The following is a 19,227-nucleotide window of genomic DNA, read 5'->3' as shown; positions in this document are numbered from 1 at the left end:
ATTTTGTAAGCAAAATGGGTGAAGCAGGTGCCTCCTTGAGACAGAACCCCCCCAGGGCCCAAGTCACAGAGCAGTTAGCCCAAAGCCACCGCCCAGGGAGAGGGACCCGGGTGAGGGGGCTCGGGGATCGGCTGGGAAAAAGCCTGCCCTCCCGGGAGAGAGAAGGAGAAACGGAGGCCCGGCCGAGGCCTCTCAGACCCTGCAGCGGTTAGAGCCTCATTTAGACGGAAACGGAAGCGTGGAAACGAAACGTGGAAATGCAGGCTTGCTCTCCGCGCCCCGTAAAGAGAGCTTTACCAAATTCATTCCCCGGGCCTGCCAATAAAAATGCTTTGGGAAATTTGATTTGGTTGTTTTGCAGATCGTTTTCGCTTTGAGAACAGTGCAGACTCCCTTTTCCGATCTGCCTTGGACAAAAACGGAGCATTAACGTGTTGAAGATTCAATCAGAGGCTTGCTGGGAGGGCACCGTCTTCCAAATCAGAGAGAAATCAATTCGATTTTTATTTGGAACGTGACTTGTCACAAATAGCGTCATAATAGAGAACACTGATTGCACTGTAGCTAGATGTAATTTCTATATCCCGAGCTCTATGTCTTTGTCAGAGTCCTCATTAAGGAATTTGACACGTATGCAGGAGAATAATAAATGTCCGCGGAAACACACACCAGCTCCGTGTAAACGGGCGGCTGAAGTGAGCAATACGTAGGAGTAATAAGATGTGGTCCAAAGTAGCTTGCATTTTCAAACAAGAACTCTTTTTTTTTTTTTATGTTGTCATCGCAAACATCTATTCCTGAAGGTCAGGAATAAGTGGCACTGTCAGCATTTAAAGCTGTGAAAAGGAAAAGTCATTTGATGTTCATTTAACGTAACGTTTTGTGAAACAGCTTTGTAAAGTGGTCATTATTTTTCCCGACGGGAGGCTGGGAGGCTGGGAGGTGCCTGGGTTTCCACCGAGGGCTTGTTAGCCCACCCTTGTCACTGCTGACATCCGACTCAGAGGGGCACTGTGGGCCCATGTGGTTTGTGTGGGGGAGGCACATGCTAAGACACGGAGCTGTCCAACGCCAGCAGGTGCTCCCAGGTCCTGGGGGCACAGGTAGAAAGAGGGGTGGCTGGGAGTCAAGGCCAGCTCTGCCCCCTTGTGGAGCCTCAGAGTATCACACTCTGAGAACGAGTAAGCCTTAAGATTAGCAAATGCCATATAAACTAAGACACAGGTTGGTTCTCAACCCTGGCTATATGTGTCCCACAGATTTTTTAAAAATACTGGTGCTGGGCCCCACCCCAGACATTCCTACTGGTGCAGGGTATGTCCTGGGCATGGGGTTTCCTTTGAAAGCTCCCCAGTCAATTAGGGCGAGAACCTCTGTTCTATAATTTGCAGTTTGCGTTGTTTTTTGTTTGTTTGTTTTTTAAAAACATGTATTTTTATTGATTTTTTTAGAGAGAGAAGGAAAGGAGAGAGATAGAGAGAAACATCGATGAAGGAGAAACACCATTGATGGGCTGCCTCCTGCATGCCCCCTACTGGGGATCAAGTCTGCAACCTGGGCATGTGCCCTGGTCTGGAATGGAACTGGTGACCTCTTGGTTCCTGGGTTGACCCTCAATCACTGAGCCACACCGGCGGGGCTGATTTGCAGTGCTAAACGGGCAGTTGGACATCCCTCGAGGGGTCCCAGATTGGAGAGGGTGCAGGCTGGGCCGAGGGACACTCCCCTCCCCCCCCCCCCTGCCCCCAGGTGCGAAGCCAGCCCGGGTCCCAGGTGCCTGCCTGGGGCTGGAGGAGGGAAGCCTGGGTCCCTGGTGCCAGAGGGAAGCATGTGCCCGGACCCAGGGGAAGGAAGGCTCACTCTTGAATGAATTTCATGCATGGGGCCTCTAGTTAGACCATAATATCCAAATTAATTTTATAGTGTAAAAAGCAAGGTAAGAACGGTGTCTTATAGGCTATCCGCTGTGCAAGTGGGGCTGGGGTATATGCGATAGGTGCACACATATTTCCGGAAAAACCTCACGCTGTTCCTGGGAGAGGAACTGGGAGACCTGGGGGCGAGGCTGGGAGAAGTACCTTGTGTAAGAATAATCTCTGGCTGAAACCGGTTTGGCTCAGTGGTAGAGCATCGGTCTGCGGACTGAAAGGTCCCAGGTTCGATTCCAGTCAAGGGCATGTACCTTGGTTGCGGGCACATCCCCAGTAGGGGGTGTGCAAGAGGCAGCTGGTCGATGTTTCTCTCTCATCAATGTTTCTAGCTCTCTATCTCTCTCCCTTCCTCTCTGTAAAAAATAAAAAAGAAAAAAAAAAAAGAAAAAAAGAATAATTTCTGGCTCACTTGCATTCGGTGCCATGAGCAAATTCACATTTTTTAAGGCCTGCTCCCTCCAATGGCTCAGATGTGCGCATGTCACTCAGGCTGCCCTTTCATTGGATCAGCTCCCTCCCCCTAGGTCAGTGGTCGGCAAACGGCAGCTCTCAAGCCACATGCAGCTCTTTGGCCCCTTGAGTGTGGCTCTTCCACAAAATGCCACGGCCTGGGCAGGTCTATGTTGAAGAAGTGGCGTTAGAAGAAGTTTAAAAATGTGGCTCTCAGAAGAAATTTCAATCGTTGTCCTGTTGATATTTGGCTCTGTTGATTAATGAGTTTGCTGACCACTGTCCTAGGTCCTAGGATACTAAAAGCTGGGCAGGCAACACGTGGAAGTAATGATGAGCTTTTCAAATGGGACAGAACTTCATGGTCTTCGTTAGAACAGGCCACACAGGTGCCCTGAGAAAGATGCTGGCACAGGGCCGCAGTGGGAGGTTTCAGACATGACCTGCAGCCAGCTTGGCTCCTACATTTTGTTGCTTTTGTTAATCCTCATCTGAGGACATTTTTTTCCCCATTGATTTTTAGAGAGAGTGGAAGGAAGAGAGGGAAGGAGAGAGAGAAAGAAAAACAAACAAATATTCATATGAGAGAGATGCATTGAATGATTGCCTCTCGTAAGCACCCCAGCTGGGGCCAGGGATGAAACCTGCAACCCTTGTATATGCCCTTGACCAGGAATGGAACCCGAGACATCTTTGGTGCTCTAACCACTGAGCACACTGGCTGGGGCCTTGGCTCTAGTCTTAAAAGTCATTTCCAAAATAGGACCCCAGAACCCAGAGGATGTCAAACTCACACCTTAATGTCAGCCCGAGGGCATTAAAACTTTATTACCACAAAAAGATAAGCGAGCAGCACATTTTTAACAAGGCTGAAGCGACAGCAACCGGTCTTCTTTCACCGTCTCGTTACTGCAAAAATGATACCTGCGGAGGAGAACAGGGTCAGCGTGAGGCTCAGCAGCTTGTGGAAATGTGTGTGCACCCATCCAGCCAAACCCTGGACTTCAGACCCTTCTGACTGAAAGGCTCGGCTAACCACGCAGAGTCCAGGTGATTCTTACTAAGCAAAACCACGTAAAGAACACTCTCTCCTCCTGTGGCCTTTTAAGCTGAAATCGAATCAGCTGTGTCAGATGGCGGATTTTTTTTTTTTTCAAAACCGAGAGGATCTCCAGTGCGCCTGAAGCTCTGGGTGGGCCTGGTAGTGAATTTAGGGGGTAGGGGTGCCCCCGCCTGCCCAGGGGGGCTTTCCCTAGAGTTAAGAACCTGGGGGGTTCTTCATACATTGCTGCTGGGAATGGGAAATGTGGCGGCCACTTTGGAAAAACAGTCTGGCAGGTCTCCTAAAGGTTAGACATAGGAGTTCCCACATAACCTAGCAGTTCCGCTCCTAGGTGTGTACCCAAGAGAAATGAAAACATATGTGCACACACAAACTCGTACATAAATGTTCACAGCAGCATGATTCGTAATAGCCCCAAATTGGAAACATCCTTGATGTCCATCAACTGCTAAACGGATAAGTAAAATGTGGCATATCCATAGAACAGAATAGTATTTGGCAGTCAAAAGGAATAACGTACTGATACATGGATGAACCTTGAACACATTATGCTATGTGAAAAAAGCCAGTCACAAAGGACTGTATATATTGCATGACTCCATTTATACGAAATGTCCAGAACAGGAAAATCTATCTCGATAGAAAACAGGTTGCCCAGGGCTGGGGCAAAGGAATGGGAGGTTATGGGATGATGGCCGATCGGTGTGGGTTTTTGGGGAAGGGTGATGGAATGTTCTACAGTTGACTTTAGAAATGATTACACAACTCCGCAAATGTAAAACTAAAAATCACTGAAGCATAGACTTTAAATGGGTGAGCACAGGCTATGACAATTATATCTCCATAGAGATGTTGGGAGGTGGGGGAGGTCATGGAGGGATGTCACTCCTGAAGAGGGGGAATAACCAGCCATGAGCTGCAGGACACCTGGCCCCCTCCTTTGCCTGGAGACCCCTTTGGCTAAAAGGGGCTGGTTGGCCAAGCAAGCCTCCCTCAGGGCTCAGCTGCATAATGTGGCTCCGTGGTGAGGAAGCCCTTATATGGGGAGAGAGGTTGGTGTTTGGGATGATTCATGGGTGAGCTGTACTGCATGTGAAAACAAAACCCACCTCCCCTCCCCCTAAACGCTGTGAAACCCAGACAGCCCCACAATGCGTCCCCCAGCCAGGCCTCACCGACCCTCAGCTCCGCGGCCGGCTGGGTGGGCACCATGGAACAAGGGCTGGATTGGAGGCCCTGGGGGACTGGGTTTCAAGCCCTGGGCATGCCTCGGGCTCAAGCTCTGCTCACTGGCACAGCCGCAGTGACCTCTGGCCCTTCCAGCGCCACACCCAGGAATCAGGACTATGACCACCCACTGTCAGCACGGCTAAGTCATGCAGCTGAGCAAGGCCTTAGTAGGTGTTTTTGAAAATAGTCTGTCAGTATTCGTCCCTCTAGCTTTCCTCGGTGGACTTAGTCACTTAGTCATGTGACTGTGAACCTCACTCTTCTCATCTTAACATGAGAGTAGGTGAAAGGTGATCTCCGAGTCTCCTTCAGACGCTGACATGTGATTTTCTGTCATCGGTAGCCTTCTTTTTTTTTTCTTTTTGCCACATTTTAAACACTGTTATGTTCTCTCCCTACTCTCACCCAGTCAGATTCTATCCTCTCAGCAAGAGAAGAGCTTCCACTGTGCGCTAACACAGTCTGTATGCCTCTCAGGCCACCGTCTCCAAACAAAACAATTTGTATGAAATAAACCCTGAGATTTCCTACGGCTGCTGCCCAGGCGCTTTCCTTACTGTTTCAGATAAAACAGTGTCTCCTATTGGCCGGTTTCTCAAACCTGTGCCTTACAATTGACGTCTTGCTCCTGCCAAATTGAATTTGGCTTAAGGAAAATGATGATTGACTTTTCAAAAGAAATCAGATGCATAGATGGAAAGATGCAGAGTTGAGAGGAATCATTGGTAGATGAATGGCTGCATGGATAAGTGGATAGGTAAGTGGTTAAGTGGATGAGAGAAAGGGATGAAGGAATGGGTGGAGAGAAGGCTCTGTAGGTGGACACGTGGGTGATATGTTTGCAGCGATAGATGGATAAGGGAATACAGAAGCAGACTCAGGTGGAATAGAGGATACTCACTCGGTCCCATCTTCACCGCTCTGCACTGTGATTCTCGAAGCCCCCAGTTTGTATGTGAAGAGGTTTATCACATGGTTGTTCCAGAGGAACTTAACCTTCTGGATTTTTCCAACATTGAGGTCCACATCAATGTCACGCACGTGGTTTGCATCTGGTTTGAGGGATCCTCTGAAAACATAGACATAAAGTGTTCTGTCCGCTGGGTAAATGAACCCTTAGGGTGACAGCTCCCCGCTGTTCCTCCAAACAATGGCCGCTGCTGCTGGCTTTCTGCAGTTCCCTCGAATACCCCCATGCACATCCAGGGACGCTAAGACACAGAGGCATCTGTGAAGTACACACCTTTAGAGTAAGGTGACCAGACGCCCTGCTTTTGGCGGGACAGTCCTGATTTTTAACAATTTGTCCCACGTCTCGAGGTGTTCCAAAAATCGGGACTTTTAAAAAAATATATTTTATTGATTTTTTACAGAGAGGAAGAGAGAGGGATAGAAACATCGATGAGAGAGAATCATCGATCAGCTGCCTCTTGTACACCCCCGACTGGGGATGTGCCTGCAACCAAGGTACATGCCCTTGACCAAAATCGAACCTGGGACCTTTCAGTCCGCAAGCTGACGCTCTATCCACTGAGCCAATCAGGACTTTTTTTTAAAACGCCACAGAATGTGGGACAAATTGTTCAAAATCGGGACATCTGGTCACTTTACTTTAGAGTAATCCTGGACTCTAGATTTCCACTGTCTTGATTGTTACCTAGAGAGAAGTCAACTACTTAGGGCAGCATATTGACTCTTTAATTCACTACAGGACTTGGGGTATCTTTGTTTAAAGACACATATGCTTCAGCTGGGGTCATTTGTGAGCATCTCCCATGAAGCGCAAGAAATACTCAAATAACTTTAAGCTGAAAATTATTATGCAAACTTAGTGCACAGACAGAACCTAATTTTACAGCACAGTTATCCAACACATTCTTACCAAGCGCCCCATTCTATACCCGCACAAGCAAGGTGCTGAGGCTACCATAGCAACAGGAAGCTAGCTGCAGGCTTCACAGCAGGAGGCGGGGATGGAGGGTGTGTGTGGGATGGGAAGCAGTTTCCATACAAATGTGCCTTGTCTAAGGAGAACATGATATTCACAAAACTTAAGCAGGGCCTGGCTGGGTTGGACTGTGGCAGAGTGTGGACTCATGAACCATGAGGTTGCAGTTCAATTCCTGGTCAGGGCACATGCCCTGGTTGTGGGTTCAATCCTTAGTAGGGGGTGTGCAGGAGGCAGCTGATCAATAGTTCTCTCTCATCCTCTTTCTCTCTCTTCCTCTCCTTTCCTTTCTCTGAAAATAAACAAACAAACAAACAAATAAATAAATGAATAAATAAAATAAAAAACAACAACAACAACCCCACAACTTAAGCAGGAAGGAAGCAGTGCTTGGCAATCCAGAAGGAATCAGCCTTTCAAGTCGCTAGTGCTTCCTCTCTGACCCTCCCTCTCCTATGGAGTGATTCAATGAGATGCTAAGAGACTTGCTTAGGCTCTGACATTCCAGGATTTTAAGGTTCTGCATGGCTGATGTATGTAGACCTTTATACCCAAGCTTTTATTAATAATCTATTAGGGAAAGTATGGTCATTCGCTTTACTACCAAACTTACCTGAAAATTTCATATTGTTTTGAGTTTCCATTACTTCCGTACAAAGCAATCCTGATGTACCCACTCACTTTCTTTTTCCCAGCCAGTGTGAGGGAGACCCTGTATCTCCAACCTGTGCAAAGAAAAATGCCATCCGTTCAATGAACTCATCTTGTTGGGAAAAATAAATAACCCATGGGAGCATTCTTGATCCAAGCTCCAAATCCCCCATGAGTGGGAGGTAAGGGCGAATGTAACTAATGCAGTTGGGGTCCCAGGAATTCTGGTGCTAGGTGGGGGTGAGGGACTCGGCGGGGGTGGGGGTGGGAGTAAGTATTACAGCTCAGCACAATCTCTTGCCAACCCAGCCAGGTATGTGTGCCAATGGATGGAGGGCGGCTGGTTACTCTACCCGGTTACCCAGGTGCACACTGACTACACCAGGAAGGCCATGCGAGAGGGAGACATCTGGGCTCCAACATTTGGGTAAATCACGTACTGTTCCCTTCTTTATTTTTGTCATTTTCCCATGCCATGGGCATATTCTCAGTGGAAAGACAACACAGATAAATTTTTAAAATTAGTAAACCCTTTCTCAGCACTCTGTCTACCTGCCCTCCATCTCAGGTCTTCCCAATTTGGTCTGTAGACTTAACCAAGCCCAGCGGGGCGAGTTGCTTCCCAGGGGCAGTTGGCATTATTCTGGAGATGTTCTTGATTGCCACACTGAGGGGGTGGGGTGGGTGGGTGCAGGTCTTCTGGCATCTCGCTGGTAGAGGCCACGGATTTGCTAAACATACTGCAATGCACAGGACAGCCCACCAATAACAAATGATCCAGTCCCAGATTTCAATAGAGCTGAGATTGGGATACTCTGAACTAGAGCTTTCTATGGGCATTTATACACACACACATGAATGTATAAAAATAGGATTTTGCCCGGCTGGTGTGGCTCAGTAGCTAAACATTGACCTATGAACCAGGAGGTCAGGATTCGATTCCTGGTCAGAGCACATGTCCGGGTTTCAGGCTCCATCTCCTATAGGGGGCGTGGGGAGGGTGCATGAGGCACCCAATCAATGATTCTCTCTTATCATTGATGTTTCTATCTCTCTCTCCCTCTGAAATCAATTTTTAAAAACATATAGAAATAAATACATAATGAGGCTTTCCCCCCTTCCATAAATAATATGCACTGTTTATTCTCTATTCTCTCTATCCATCCCCACGCCAGACTGACTCACCGCCCTCCCCTGTCTTGTCCTGTGCTTTGTAAGGTCAGCCTCACCAGGGATCCTTGTCTCTGGCTTTCCTTTGGGCTCAGCCCATCCGAGGAGGCCAGCGGCAGGAGGAGGGAGATGGAGGTGCCTGCTCCCCTGCTGCCTCCTTGCGTTAGTGCCAGGTGTCTGACAGTAACTCGCTTCCCTCCATTCCTGGGGCCCCACAGCCACCAGATTCTGGGCACCTCAGCGTCCCTAGTTTGTTCTTTCAACCCTGTCCACACCCCAAAAGCTGGCCCTCCAAGGAGGTCTCTTCATTTGAACCACTTCAATGAGCTCTGTCTTCAGCAGAGACCTTAACTGGAAGATGACGTATCTTCCAGATGACGTATTCAAAAAAAATAGCTGTTTTGCTATTTGCCTTCTAACTTAATATGCCTTTGAGGTTTTCTAGATCCTTCCTTGAATGGTTACATACAGGATCTGGTTGTTTAACCAGCGGTGGATATCTAGGTTTCTCCCGCGTTCTTTTGGTATTAAAGTCAATGCTGCGTGAACATCCTTGAGTACCTTCTCCCGCACACGTGTAAGCATTTTCCTAAGTGCGTTCTGACTTAAAGGGATATGCGTGTAAGACTTTATAGATACTCCCAACTGTTATGGTTTATGCTAAGTGTTGTGAGTATTACATGAAATACTGTGTGTAAACAGTGTTTTGTGAAGTGCTGCATAAATGTTTTTAAATGTAAAACTCCCTTGGAAAAATAAATGCTCTTCTGTTCAGCCATCATGTAATATTAAACATAACAAACAAATCTTGGTGCTTTTTCTATCTTTTTTTTAAGTGAGAAGCTGGGCAAAAATATCACCAAAAAACACAGCATGCTCATGTGTGTGTACACAGGGGGACTAGTGTGGTGGTACCTTTGCCCCATCTTGCCTTCTTCTGTTAATGGATCCATCCTTCCTGCCACAGGGTCTGGTGGACATGTGATCAGCCTGGGCCATTCACGGTCAACCTACTCCACTAGTCAGGATTATTGGTTAAAGGGGTGAATGTGTGAGGCAAGACAAATGCCATTCTACCACCCTCCCATTACCACTTAAGCTCACTGGTGTTGAGTTTCTGCCCATTGCTACCAAGGATCCTAACTAACAAGGTTGATACACTCTTTAAAATCACTTGCAGCCGAAACCGGTTTGGCTCAGTGGATAGAGCATCAGCCTGTGGACTGAAGGGTCCCAGGTTCCATTCCAGTCAAGGGCCTATACCTTGGTTGCAGGCATATCCCCAGTAGAGGGTGTGCAGGAGGCAGCTGATCGATGTTTCTCTCTCATCGATGTTTCTGACTCTCTATCCCTCTCTCTTCCTCTCTGTAAAAAAAAATCAATAAAATATATTTAAAAATATCATTTGCAGCTTTGAAATGGGTAACATGGAAACTTACGAGTGAAGTTGCCGCTCTCTCCCGTGTTCAGGAAAAAGGTCTGTTCCACGGCGCTGGTCTTTCCCTGGAACTGGTCAGCGTAGTGCCCCATTTTGGGGCATCCTCCAGCTGGACACGGGAAACAGCCCTTCTGGTATAAAAACAACAATTTGTCTGTGAGTGGTAGGCCCATGACTCATTCACTCATTCAGTTAATCAACTCACCTTCCCATCCATCCATCTATCCACCCATGCTCCATCCACTCATCCACCTAACCATCTTTAGATTCATGCATCCATCGACCCTCCATCCACTGATGAAAGCATGCATGCATCCATCTCACCCATGCCGTCCAGGCATCCTCTGAGAATTTTTCAGGATGAAAAGTTGGGGATCTAGGCAAGGCCCAGCAGGGTCAGGTCTGTGCCATCCGCCGCCTGCCCACCCCGCTCCTCAGAGGAAGGAAGCATTACCAGGATCGCCCCTTACTAGTCATGGAGTTACATCTCTGTCCTGTTCCAAGCCTCAGGGACAGAACCACCAACAACAGAGCCACCCCACCCTCCCCAGGCCCCTGGGGAGACCCACCTCCTCAAACTCGTCGTAGGAGGCACACGGGTAGCCCAGGAAGCCGTCGGGGTTGAGGATGCTGCTGGAGTAATACTTGTAGCTTCTCAGGTGGTTGCAGGCCACGAAGTCTCGGGTTCCTAAGGAAGCAAAAGCTGCGGGACCTCATGAGAGACTCTCACGTTTGAAGCTTGAACCTCTCTGATCGGAATAAGGAGTCACCTCCTCGTTTCACAGCGAGCATGCCGTGAGTGGCAGCAAAATTGAGGACTACCCGGGCCCGGTCACGCATCTTGCCTTCCCCCCCAGGGCAGCACTGCCGTCTCGCTTTGCTGATGTACGTACCTTCCCAGAGTCCATTGATGTCAACGATGGACGAAAGGATATTTTTCTGACATCCGGGCATTTGCTTTCCTCCGTTTGGGTAGAAATCCAGATGGCCTACCTTCTGGCTCATTCCAAAACCTGAAACATGGGAAGCAGCAGTGAGCGGGGAGGTAAGTGGTCCCGAGGCAAGGTCATGGCCCCAGAGAGCGTCCCACTCCTTCCGACCAGAGCGAGAGTTTTCTTGGCAAACTGTCCCCTCAGCATAGCCACCCCGCCGGGCTTTGCAGAACGCTCTCAGAGATGGGCCCTTAGCAAGATAGGGAAGGAGGAGAGAGCAGAGGCAGTGAGCATGCCTACATGTGTATTTGACTGTGTGTGTGTCTGTCTGTCTGTCTGTCCTGGGGAGGCTGTGAACAATACGGATATACCCTGATACCATTATGCAATATAGACACTATCAGGACTGTGCAATTTCCATTCCTTAATTCATTTTGAAATTTTGATTTCTACTTGATAAGGTCATATTGTGACCTCATTGTTGTATTGAGAGCCCAGCATAATGGCTGGACGCTTTGGCTTTTTAAGCACACAGACCCATGGTCACATCCTGGTCCTATTTCCACACTCTGTGACCTCCTAAAGCTTTTCAAACCCCAGTATCCCAGCTATGAGACAGCAATAATAATGCCCACTTTTTAGGGTGGTTACCGAGCGAGTATGTACAAATTGCCCAATGTAGCCCATGGTAACCATCACTATTATTAACCACACACCCTGTGCTGGCGTGTTTCGTGAGGGGTTACAGAAGAAAATATTGAGAAAAGGACAGTGAGTTTATGTAATATTAATTTTTTTACATAATTTTATTTATTTTAGATTTTAATTTATTTAAACTAACAACAATTCACCCATTGATTTTAGAAGAATTAAATAAAAGGATATATTTTGGTTTCAACAACACAAACTGTAACCAAAATTTCCGCAAAAAGAAGTGAGCAAAATATTCAAACATTAATTTTGCATTTTGCAAGTATAGGTCAAGCACCCTATATAATAAAACCCTAATATGCAAACCGACCAAAAGGCAGAATGATCAGTCACTAGGACACACACTGATGACCAGGGGGCAGATGCTCAATGCAGGCGCTGCCCCCTGGTGGCCAGGGGGAGCGCAGCTCAGCCAGAAGCCGGGCTCACAGCTGGCGAGTGCAGTGGCAGGGCTAAGGACACCCAAGGGGACCTGGACTGCGAAAGGGCACAGGACGGGCTGAGGGGTCCTCCCCACCCCCCGCCCATGCATGAATGGATAATGGAGAAGGTCATAGGGTTTGAGGACTGAGCAACCTCTTCCATAGGCTACATCAGTGTTTGTCTGACCTGCCCGGGGCCACAGGCTGAGACCACTGGCACTGGGCTGTCAACCAGTTGACTGGTTGGCATTCAAGTTATTACTGTAGTAAACGATTCTGAATACCTCCCCTGGACCTACTGTTACCTGCGACCGCCCTGGTGACCAAGAGGTGGGTGAGGCACTCACCTAGGTACGGGACTATGGGCAAGGCATCCGTGTGAATCACATCCACAAACATGGCGTCCGACGGGTCCAGCCTCACCTCCTCGGGCGTGCCCTGGAAGCATGGTTCTGCCGGATCCAGTCCTGAAAGGCGGAGGTGCACAGTGACAAACCAGGGTCCAACCCGGGACCCACAAAACTTATTCAACTTTCCGCCTGAAGCAGGGGCTGTGCCTGGCTCATCTTCAAAGAGAAGCAGAGGGGGGAGGAGCAGGGCCCACAGAACCCAGTGACCTGTATTCCACCCCAGGTTCTGCTCAAGGTCAAACGCGTGTCTTCCTTGAGCCTCAATTTCCTCATCCAGAAAGTGGGAATAGCAGCAACCTACCTCATGGGGCTATTGTGAAAACCTCACACAAAGATATGAGAAAGAACTTTGCAATCTGAAAAATTCTCCGTAAACGTAATCTACGAATCCCCAGATCTTTCCTCGGCCCCCATGCCTAGCACACGCCCGGGCAAAGGAGCCGGCCATTTAACCGTTTGCACAGTTACATACAAACGTGACTCAGCCGCATCTGTGTCTATGTCCAGTGTGCCTTCCTTTTGCCTAGTGATTCACTCATTCATTCATTCATTCATTCTTATTATCTGCCGAGTGCGTCCTGTGACAGGTCTCAGCTAGTTTCATGTTCTGCCTGTAACGGGCACAGCAGCGACAATTAAAATTTGTGGAACTGATGAATTCCTATTAAAAATCATTTTACGGTTCAAAAATCTGCCGTACTCTAGCAATAATAATCCTGAGGTCATGAGTTGCATTGCTAGTTATATTTTTCTTTTTTTAATAAACGTGTTTTTATTTACAATCCTATATATTTTTTGTCATTCACATGAAAATGTATGGGCAATTATTTTTTAAATCCAAGTCTGGCAGCGCCTAAAATCAGTGTCCCCGGGCGACCAGTAGGGGCGCCCTTGGCCATGGGAAGTGGGTCCTTGGACCTGCAGGCCCGCCCCTCTCACCCACCCCACCCCTCCCCGCACCCCTTACCTGTGATCCTGCCCACACGGCCCCCCAGCCTCCTGCCCGCCTCGCCGGCCGCGTGTGAGCCCAGGCTGTGGCCGATGAGGTGCACGTTCTCCAAGCTGTAGCCCATCTGGGTCTGCGGGAGGATGGCATGTCAGGTCCCCAGGCCAGGCTGGGACGCCCTGGCTCTGGGAAGGAGATGGGGACAAGTCTCTGGAGGAAGGACTGGGCTCTGGGACCACCTAGGACAGGACAGCGTGACCCCTGGGCCACCACAGTCTCTGAGTCTAGAGTCCCCAGTCCCGGTGCGCGGTGCAGGGTGCGGGCTGACAGTGTGGACAGCGGCCTCTGTGCCACCTGCAGGTCGCCAGGGGAGCCTGACCTGGCACTACCTGCTCCATCCACACCCACCACGGCCTCCCTCCCCCCTCGCAGGACTTGGGCCGGCCTGCCAGAGCGTGGGCCCAGTGCTGGGGTGTCCAGGAATAAACCTTCCAGAAGGCGAAGGCGGTGAGGGGCTTTCCCCTTTCTGAGAAAGAAGACTCATCTTCTGGGCTGAGAATTCCCAGAGCAGCCTCCAAGGACGGCTTATTTCAAAAGGGGAAACCGAGGCCCAACGTGGTTGGGTTGCCGCAGGCACCACGAGGTCTCTTCAGGACTCCAGGGGGGAGAAGGCTGCAGTTTCATTTTAGGAAACTCCCCTCTGTGTGTCCAGGCTTCCGGCCCAGCCCAGGCTGCCCCTGGGGCCCCCCGTCCGCCTGCCCCCCTCGGCCCCTCCCCACGGGATGTGGCTCAGGCAGGACTTACCGACAGCCCTTGTATTAAGAACGCTATCTCGGCTCCCACAACCCGGATGTTGTGGACGGCCTGGGTGTAGTCTGTCCTGGCCCCCCGCCTCCAGTCCACGCAGATGCAGTTCACCTTCTCCACCTTAAACATTTTCTGGGGGAGGAGAAACAAGAGGGAGAAACCAATGTAATAACAGGCACAGGCCACACCCTCCAACAGAGGAATTCACCGCCGTCAAGCATCTAGTTGGTGTCAGAGTTTTCCTCTTCCTCCCACTTGTCCTAATCCTCACCACTTCACCGGGAACTGGATACCTGTTCCCCATTTGACAGATGTGAACACTGAGGCCTGGGATGGAGTAACTAACTCAATGTCCCAGGTGGTTATTGACGCAGCCAGGCCAAAAAAAAAAAAAAGATCGCTTACTACACCAGGGCTTAGCAAACTGTTATGGGAGGGCCAAATCCACCTGTTCATATAAATAAAGTTTTATTGGGACACAGTCACACCCATTTGTTTACACATTCTCGCTCTGCTTTGGAACGACGACAGAGTTGAGTTGAAACCACATGGCCTGCAAATGCTAAACTATTTACTGCCCGGTTCTTTATAGGAAGTCCGCTGACACTTGTATGTGGTAGCTGAAGCCAAAGGAGAGTGTCTGAAGCGGGGTGCCATTGTTGGTCTCAGGGGGAGTGGCCGGGCGGGGCCTACCTGGCACATGTCGGTCAGCCAGCTCTCCTCCCCCTTGTCTATGAAGCCGTGGATGATGAAGCGCGTCTTGCGGTCCAGTTGGAAGTTGGAGGCCTCCACGGTGGCCAGGTCCGTGGCAGAGATCCGCTGGTTCATGGGGAAAAAGGGAATTGGGACGTTGGCCTTTCCAAGCCATAGGCCCGGGAGAGCCAGTTCCAGGAAGACAGGCCACGGGACCAGTTCCCTGGAAGTTGGATCAGGCTAGAACCGGAGTGCCTGCCCCGGGGCTTGAGGACAGAAATAGAAGGCCCACATTCATGGGCTTTCTAGTATTTATCTTACTTGTGAAATTGGGTGACAAGCCACCCTCATCATAACGACACTCTGTCACCAATGGGAGTCACCGGTATTTCCATGTCACAGGGCAGTGGTCGCAGATGTTGTAAACATCAGTTGTTCTTATTATTATTTCAAGTGACCATCGTCGTTAGGCTAATCCGTGGATCTCGTTATTTAGTGAGATAATAATGAAGCAGCACGTCTATGACTGTGGCATACATTTATCTTTTCAAGTGTTCTGCTAACTGTTGTTCAATGTAATTGGTTTCCCTTGTAACCCAATGTATTTCATTTCGTGCATTTAAACACATCCTCCTGAGAAGGGGCCCTGAGGCACCCCCGGACGGCAGAAGAGGTCCCTGAGACAGAAAGGGTGAAGGGCCCCAGGCCAGAAGCACCAAAATGAGGGGAGAGTCAGCTCAGGGGAGCAGCGAAGGGCACCTCAAGCTTGAAGCATGTAAGAACCGACTCCTACAGGCCAGGGCCCCCTCACCAGCCCCTGGGCACCACGCCTGCAGAAGGATCGGAAGATACAAACAGCCCAGTCACCACGTCCAAGCGGACGCCCAGCTGGGGGCTCTCAGGGGGAGTTTGTCACCCAGAATCCCACAGCAGCTGACCTTAGGGGCCGATGGCCAGCCACCGGCTCTCCAAACTGCCAGGGGCGGAGCTGTGAGCCGCTGAGCTCCGAGCACCTTCTTCCTGGTCACTCCCTGGAAGAAGCCTGTCCTGCCTCTGCCCAGCAGGCCTCCCGGGGACTGGAGGTCACTCCCAGGGACCTTTTTGCTTTTGTGGCTGAATGGCCCCTCTCACGCTGGCCGGAGTTCTCAGTGGTTAGAACACTGGCCCATGCGCCGAAGGGTCACGGGTTTGATTCCTGGTCAGAGGCTTGCACCTGGGTTTCAAGTTTGATCCCAAGGCCTAATCGGGGCTCATATGGGAGGCAACCAATCAGTGTGTCTCTCTCACATCAATGTATCAATGTTTCTCTCTCTCTCTCTTTCTCTCTCTCTCTCTCTTCCCTTTCATCCCTCTCTCCTACTCTCTAAAAGTCGATGGAAAACACATCCTCTGTGAGGATTAACAACAACAAGTCCCCTCTCCCACACCTGTCTTCTGGCTCATCAGGAAGGACTTACACCTCCCTCCCCCATCCTCATTCCCCGAGGGGCTGCCCTCTTCCCCCGGCCCAGGGCAGGAAGAAGATGGACACACCAGGCCTGAATCTCTCCCTAAATGCTGCTCCCACATCCTTCCTCCCCAGATCAGAGCTCAGTGCGTGTGGAATGTGGGCGTCTCAGGGCCGGGCACCCACAGACCTCACCAGGGGTTCCCCGTCCTCAGAGCGAGGCGGCTGCCCGTGGTGAGGGAGCATCGCCCGGACCCCTCCACAGCCCTGCCTTTTCCACAGACAGCCGTGTGCAGGCGCCAATGCAGGCACCCCAATCCTCCCCCTCGCAGCCATCATGTCCGCTCTCACCTGGAAGTTTTTGGGGTTCTCATTTGTGTAGAGAAGAAACTGGGTGTTGATGTCCTTGGGGGCCCAGGGGAAGAGCTTCATGGGCCGCTGGAAGATCCCTGTCCAGGGCTTCTCATCGGAGAAGCAGCCGAAAGGCTGGTAGCAGATCTCCTTTCCTGGGGAGAAGGAGCCCCCCCGGGCCCTGTGAGGCTCGGAAGACGAGCAACCTCGCCTCTGCCACCCAGGAGCCATTTCGGGGTGCAGCCAGGGCTGCCGAGGCCCATGCTGGGCTCTGCCTGCTGCCCCTGCTCCCCAAGTTCCACGGGGACAGGAGTCCCCTGTGCCCATTCCCAGCCACTCTGATTCGGAGGAAGGGCAGGGGCCACGGACACCGCTGGTTTCATGCTGTTTTATCCTTTATCCTCAGGCCGGAGGGGGGTGGGCTAAGATTTGCTGGGGACCTTCTGCCTTAAAGCCCCCTCTTCCAGGAGAGCCCCCCCATGGCCCTTCCCTGCCTGTCACCGCATCAGATGTGACAGCGTCTGCGATTCTGTAACTCAGAGAGGCTGCGGGATGGAGCCTGCCGCCGACACTATGTCCACACCGCAGCCGGTCAAGGATGCGGTCCCATCCCCGTGTCTTCTCGTCGCCCCCCTTATGCACATCGTCCCCCCAGTCACTCTCTGCCATGTCAGGTTTTCCCTGTTGCTCTTAGGAAAGGCGCATTGCTTAAGGCCAGGATGGCTGTTTTTTGCATCATTCTGTACATAGCACGGGCTCAATGCATGCAACCGATGACCCAAATAACCACGTCTACACCCGGGGGTCCCTCCTCTAGGCCACAGCACCAGCATGCTCACAGCGTGCTGCGTGGTCAACACAGAAGGGAGGCCAAGAGTGGGCTGAGGGAGGAGGGTGAGGAGGGAAGGAGGCCTGAGGTGCGGAAGGAAGCCAGCGGAAGGGAGGCCAGAGGGACGGCTCAGACTGGAGCTGGAGGGAGAGGGGAACAGCGAGAGGAGAGATGGGGAGGGATGGGCAGGAGGGGGCGCTCAAGTCGCAGGCCCGGCAGGACAGTTCTCCGAGGGACATGTCCATGAAGCTTAGGCTGCAGACACACATTTGTCCACATAAGGGACTGGGGGTATTGGGGGCCTGCCGAGAGCACCCTCCCCCACCCCCGCTGCCTAGCTGCTTGCTGCCCGGGCCTCCCCATCACAGCCAGTGGCTGGAGGAGAAGGGCAGTGGGTCTCTGGGGTCACCTGTGTCCAAGATGTTGCCCTGTGTTTGCATCAACACTCCCCGAATGGTGGCGATTGTTCTTCTTCAAATAGTGACAAGGTGCCCTAGCCGGTTTGGCTCAGTGGATAGAGCATCGGCCTGCAGACTCAAGGGTCCCAGGTTCGATTCAGGTCAAGGGCATGTACGTTGGTTGCGGGGACCTCCCCAGTAGGGGCTGTGCAGGAGGCAGCTGATCGATGTTTCTCTCTCATCAATGTTTCTAACTCTCTCTCCCTTCCTCTCTATAAAAAAAAAAAATCAATTATATATATATATATATATATATATATATATATATATATATATATATTTTTTTTTTTTTTTTTTTTTTTTTTTTAAGACATAGTGATAAGGCTATTCGTTATGATAATGGTGATGGGCCCTCTGGCTGCCCCACCTGGAGGCCAGCCCGGGCATGGCCCCTTTCTCCCCCTGGGGATGGGGACAGCCTCCTACCTCTGACGGTGGCCAGCGGGGCCAGCAGGAGGAGGCCGACAATCCAGGAGGGCAGCATCTGCATGGATGGAAACACAGACACACAGACAGTGGACCGTTGTCCAACCCAGACAGGGCCGGGGCCTGTAGCCCAGGGCAGCCCGGTGCCTGTGTCCGATCGGGCTGTTCCTCCAGGCGGGGGCCCTGAGACTGAGGCCTCCCCACCCAGGGCGGGGGCAGCCCCTCTGCAGAGCCGGAGGCGCGGTCCTCCCCGCGCAGTGGCTGCTCCCCCTGGGCCACGTCCCTCTAGCCGCCCGACCCTGCCAAGCGCCTTGCCTGGGCACAGCGATGACTTACGGTGTGACACCTGCGCTCCGCTCCGCCTCAGGGTGGTTGTGGCCTTTTATAACCCGGATTTATCCTTTGGACTCTTTAGGAGGAATGACAGGATGATAGATAAGTGTGCTTTGCACCGAGATTATCATAAACACATAAGTCAGCTCAGCCGGGGAGCGGGGCTATTTATAAAGTGAGATTGGAGGGGGAAAAAAACAAAAACAGACTTTGGGGACAAGAAAGGACCCTGTTAATCTGAATCTACAGGTTCAACTGCCAAAATATTGTGTTTCCGGGTGAGAACAGGGACATCAAGCCTCCTGTTCAAAATCCCTTCGGAGACGGGAGCCCAAGCGGTCTCGGTGCTGGTGGGGACGGCAGGAACGGGGGGTCTGCAGGTATGCTGGTCCCGGGAGGCGCCTGGGTCTGAGGACACGCGTCTCCCCATTCTCTGGGGGTGGGCTGGGTGGAGAGCAGCCTCCCAGGGGACCTGGACAGAGAACAAAAACAAAGACAACCCTGTGGAATAAGAAAGCGTGAGTCAAACCCTGTGTAAGTCAACAGCTTTGTTTGGAAAACATATTGTCTATTTCCAAACT

General features: G+C 51.0%; 1 protein-coding gene across 1 annotated transcript; it reads right to left on the bottom strand.

Annotated features, from left to right (window-relative positions):
• Positions 1 to 3,184: 3,184 nt before the first annotated feature.
• On the bottom strand, positions 3,185 to 18,777 carry LOC118719513 (pancreatic lipase-related protein 2). The gene is made up of 13 exons (XM_036439166.2): positions 18,650 to 18,777; positions 18,314 to 18,371; positions 16,601 to 16,755; positions 14,803 to 14,928; positions 14,107 to 14,241; positions 13,324 to 13,435; positions 12,294 to 12,413; positions 10,775 to 10,894; positions 10,451 to 10,569; positions 9,883 to 10,012; positions 7,236 to 7,347; positions 5,576 to 5,743; positions 3,185 to 3,305 (listed from the first exon to the last, which is right to left on the bottom strand). The coding sequence occupies exons 2-13, from the start codon at positions 18,369 to 18,371 to the stop codon at positions 3,242 to 3,244; spliced, it is 1,419 nt and encodes a 472-aa protein (XP_036295059.1). The 5' UTR covers positions 18,650 to 18,777; the 3' UTR covers positions 3,185 to 3,241.
• Between the last annotated feature and the right edge of the window lie 450 nt (positions 18,778 to 19,227).

The sequence above is a fragment of the Pipistrellus kuhlii genome, unplaced genomic scaffold (assembly GCF_014108245.1).
Source record: "Pipistrellus kuhlii isolate mPipKuh1 unplaced genomic scaffold, mPipKuh1.p scaffold_m20_p_15, whole genome shotgun sequence".
Taxonomy (NCBI): domain Eukaryota; kingdom Metazoa; phylum Chordata; class Mammalia; order Chiroptera; family Vespertilionidae; genus Pipistrellus; species Pipistrellus kuhlii.
This window is presented reverse-complemented; position numbering and strand designations above follow the sequence as displayed.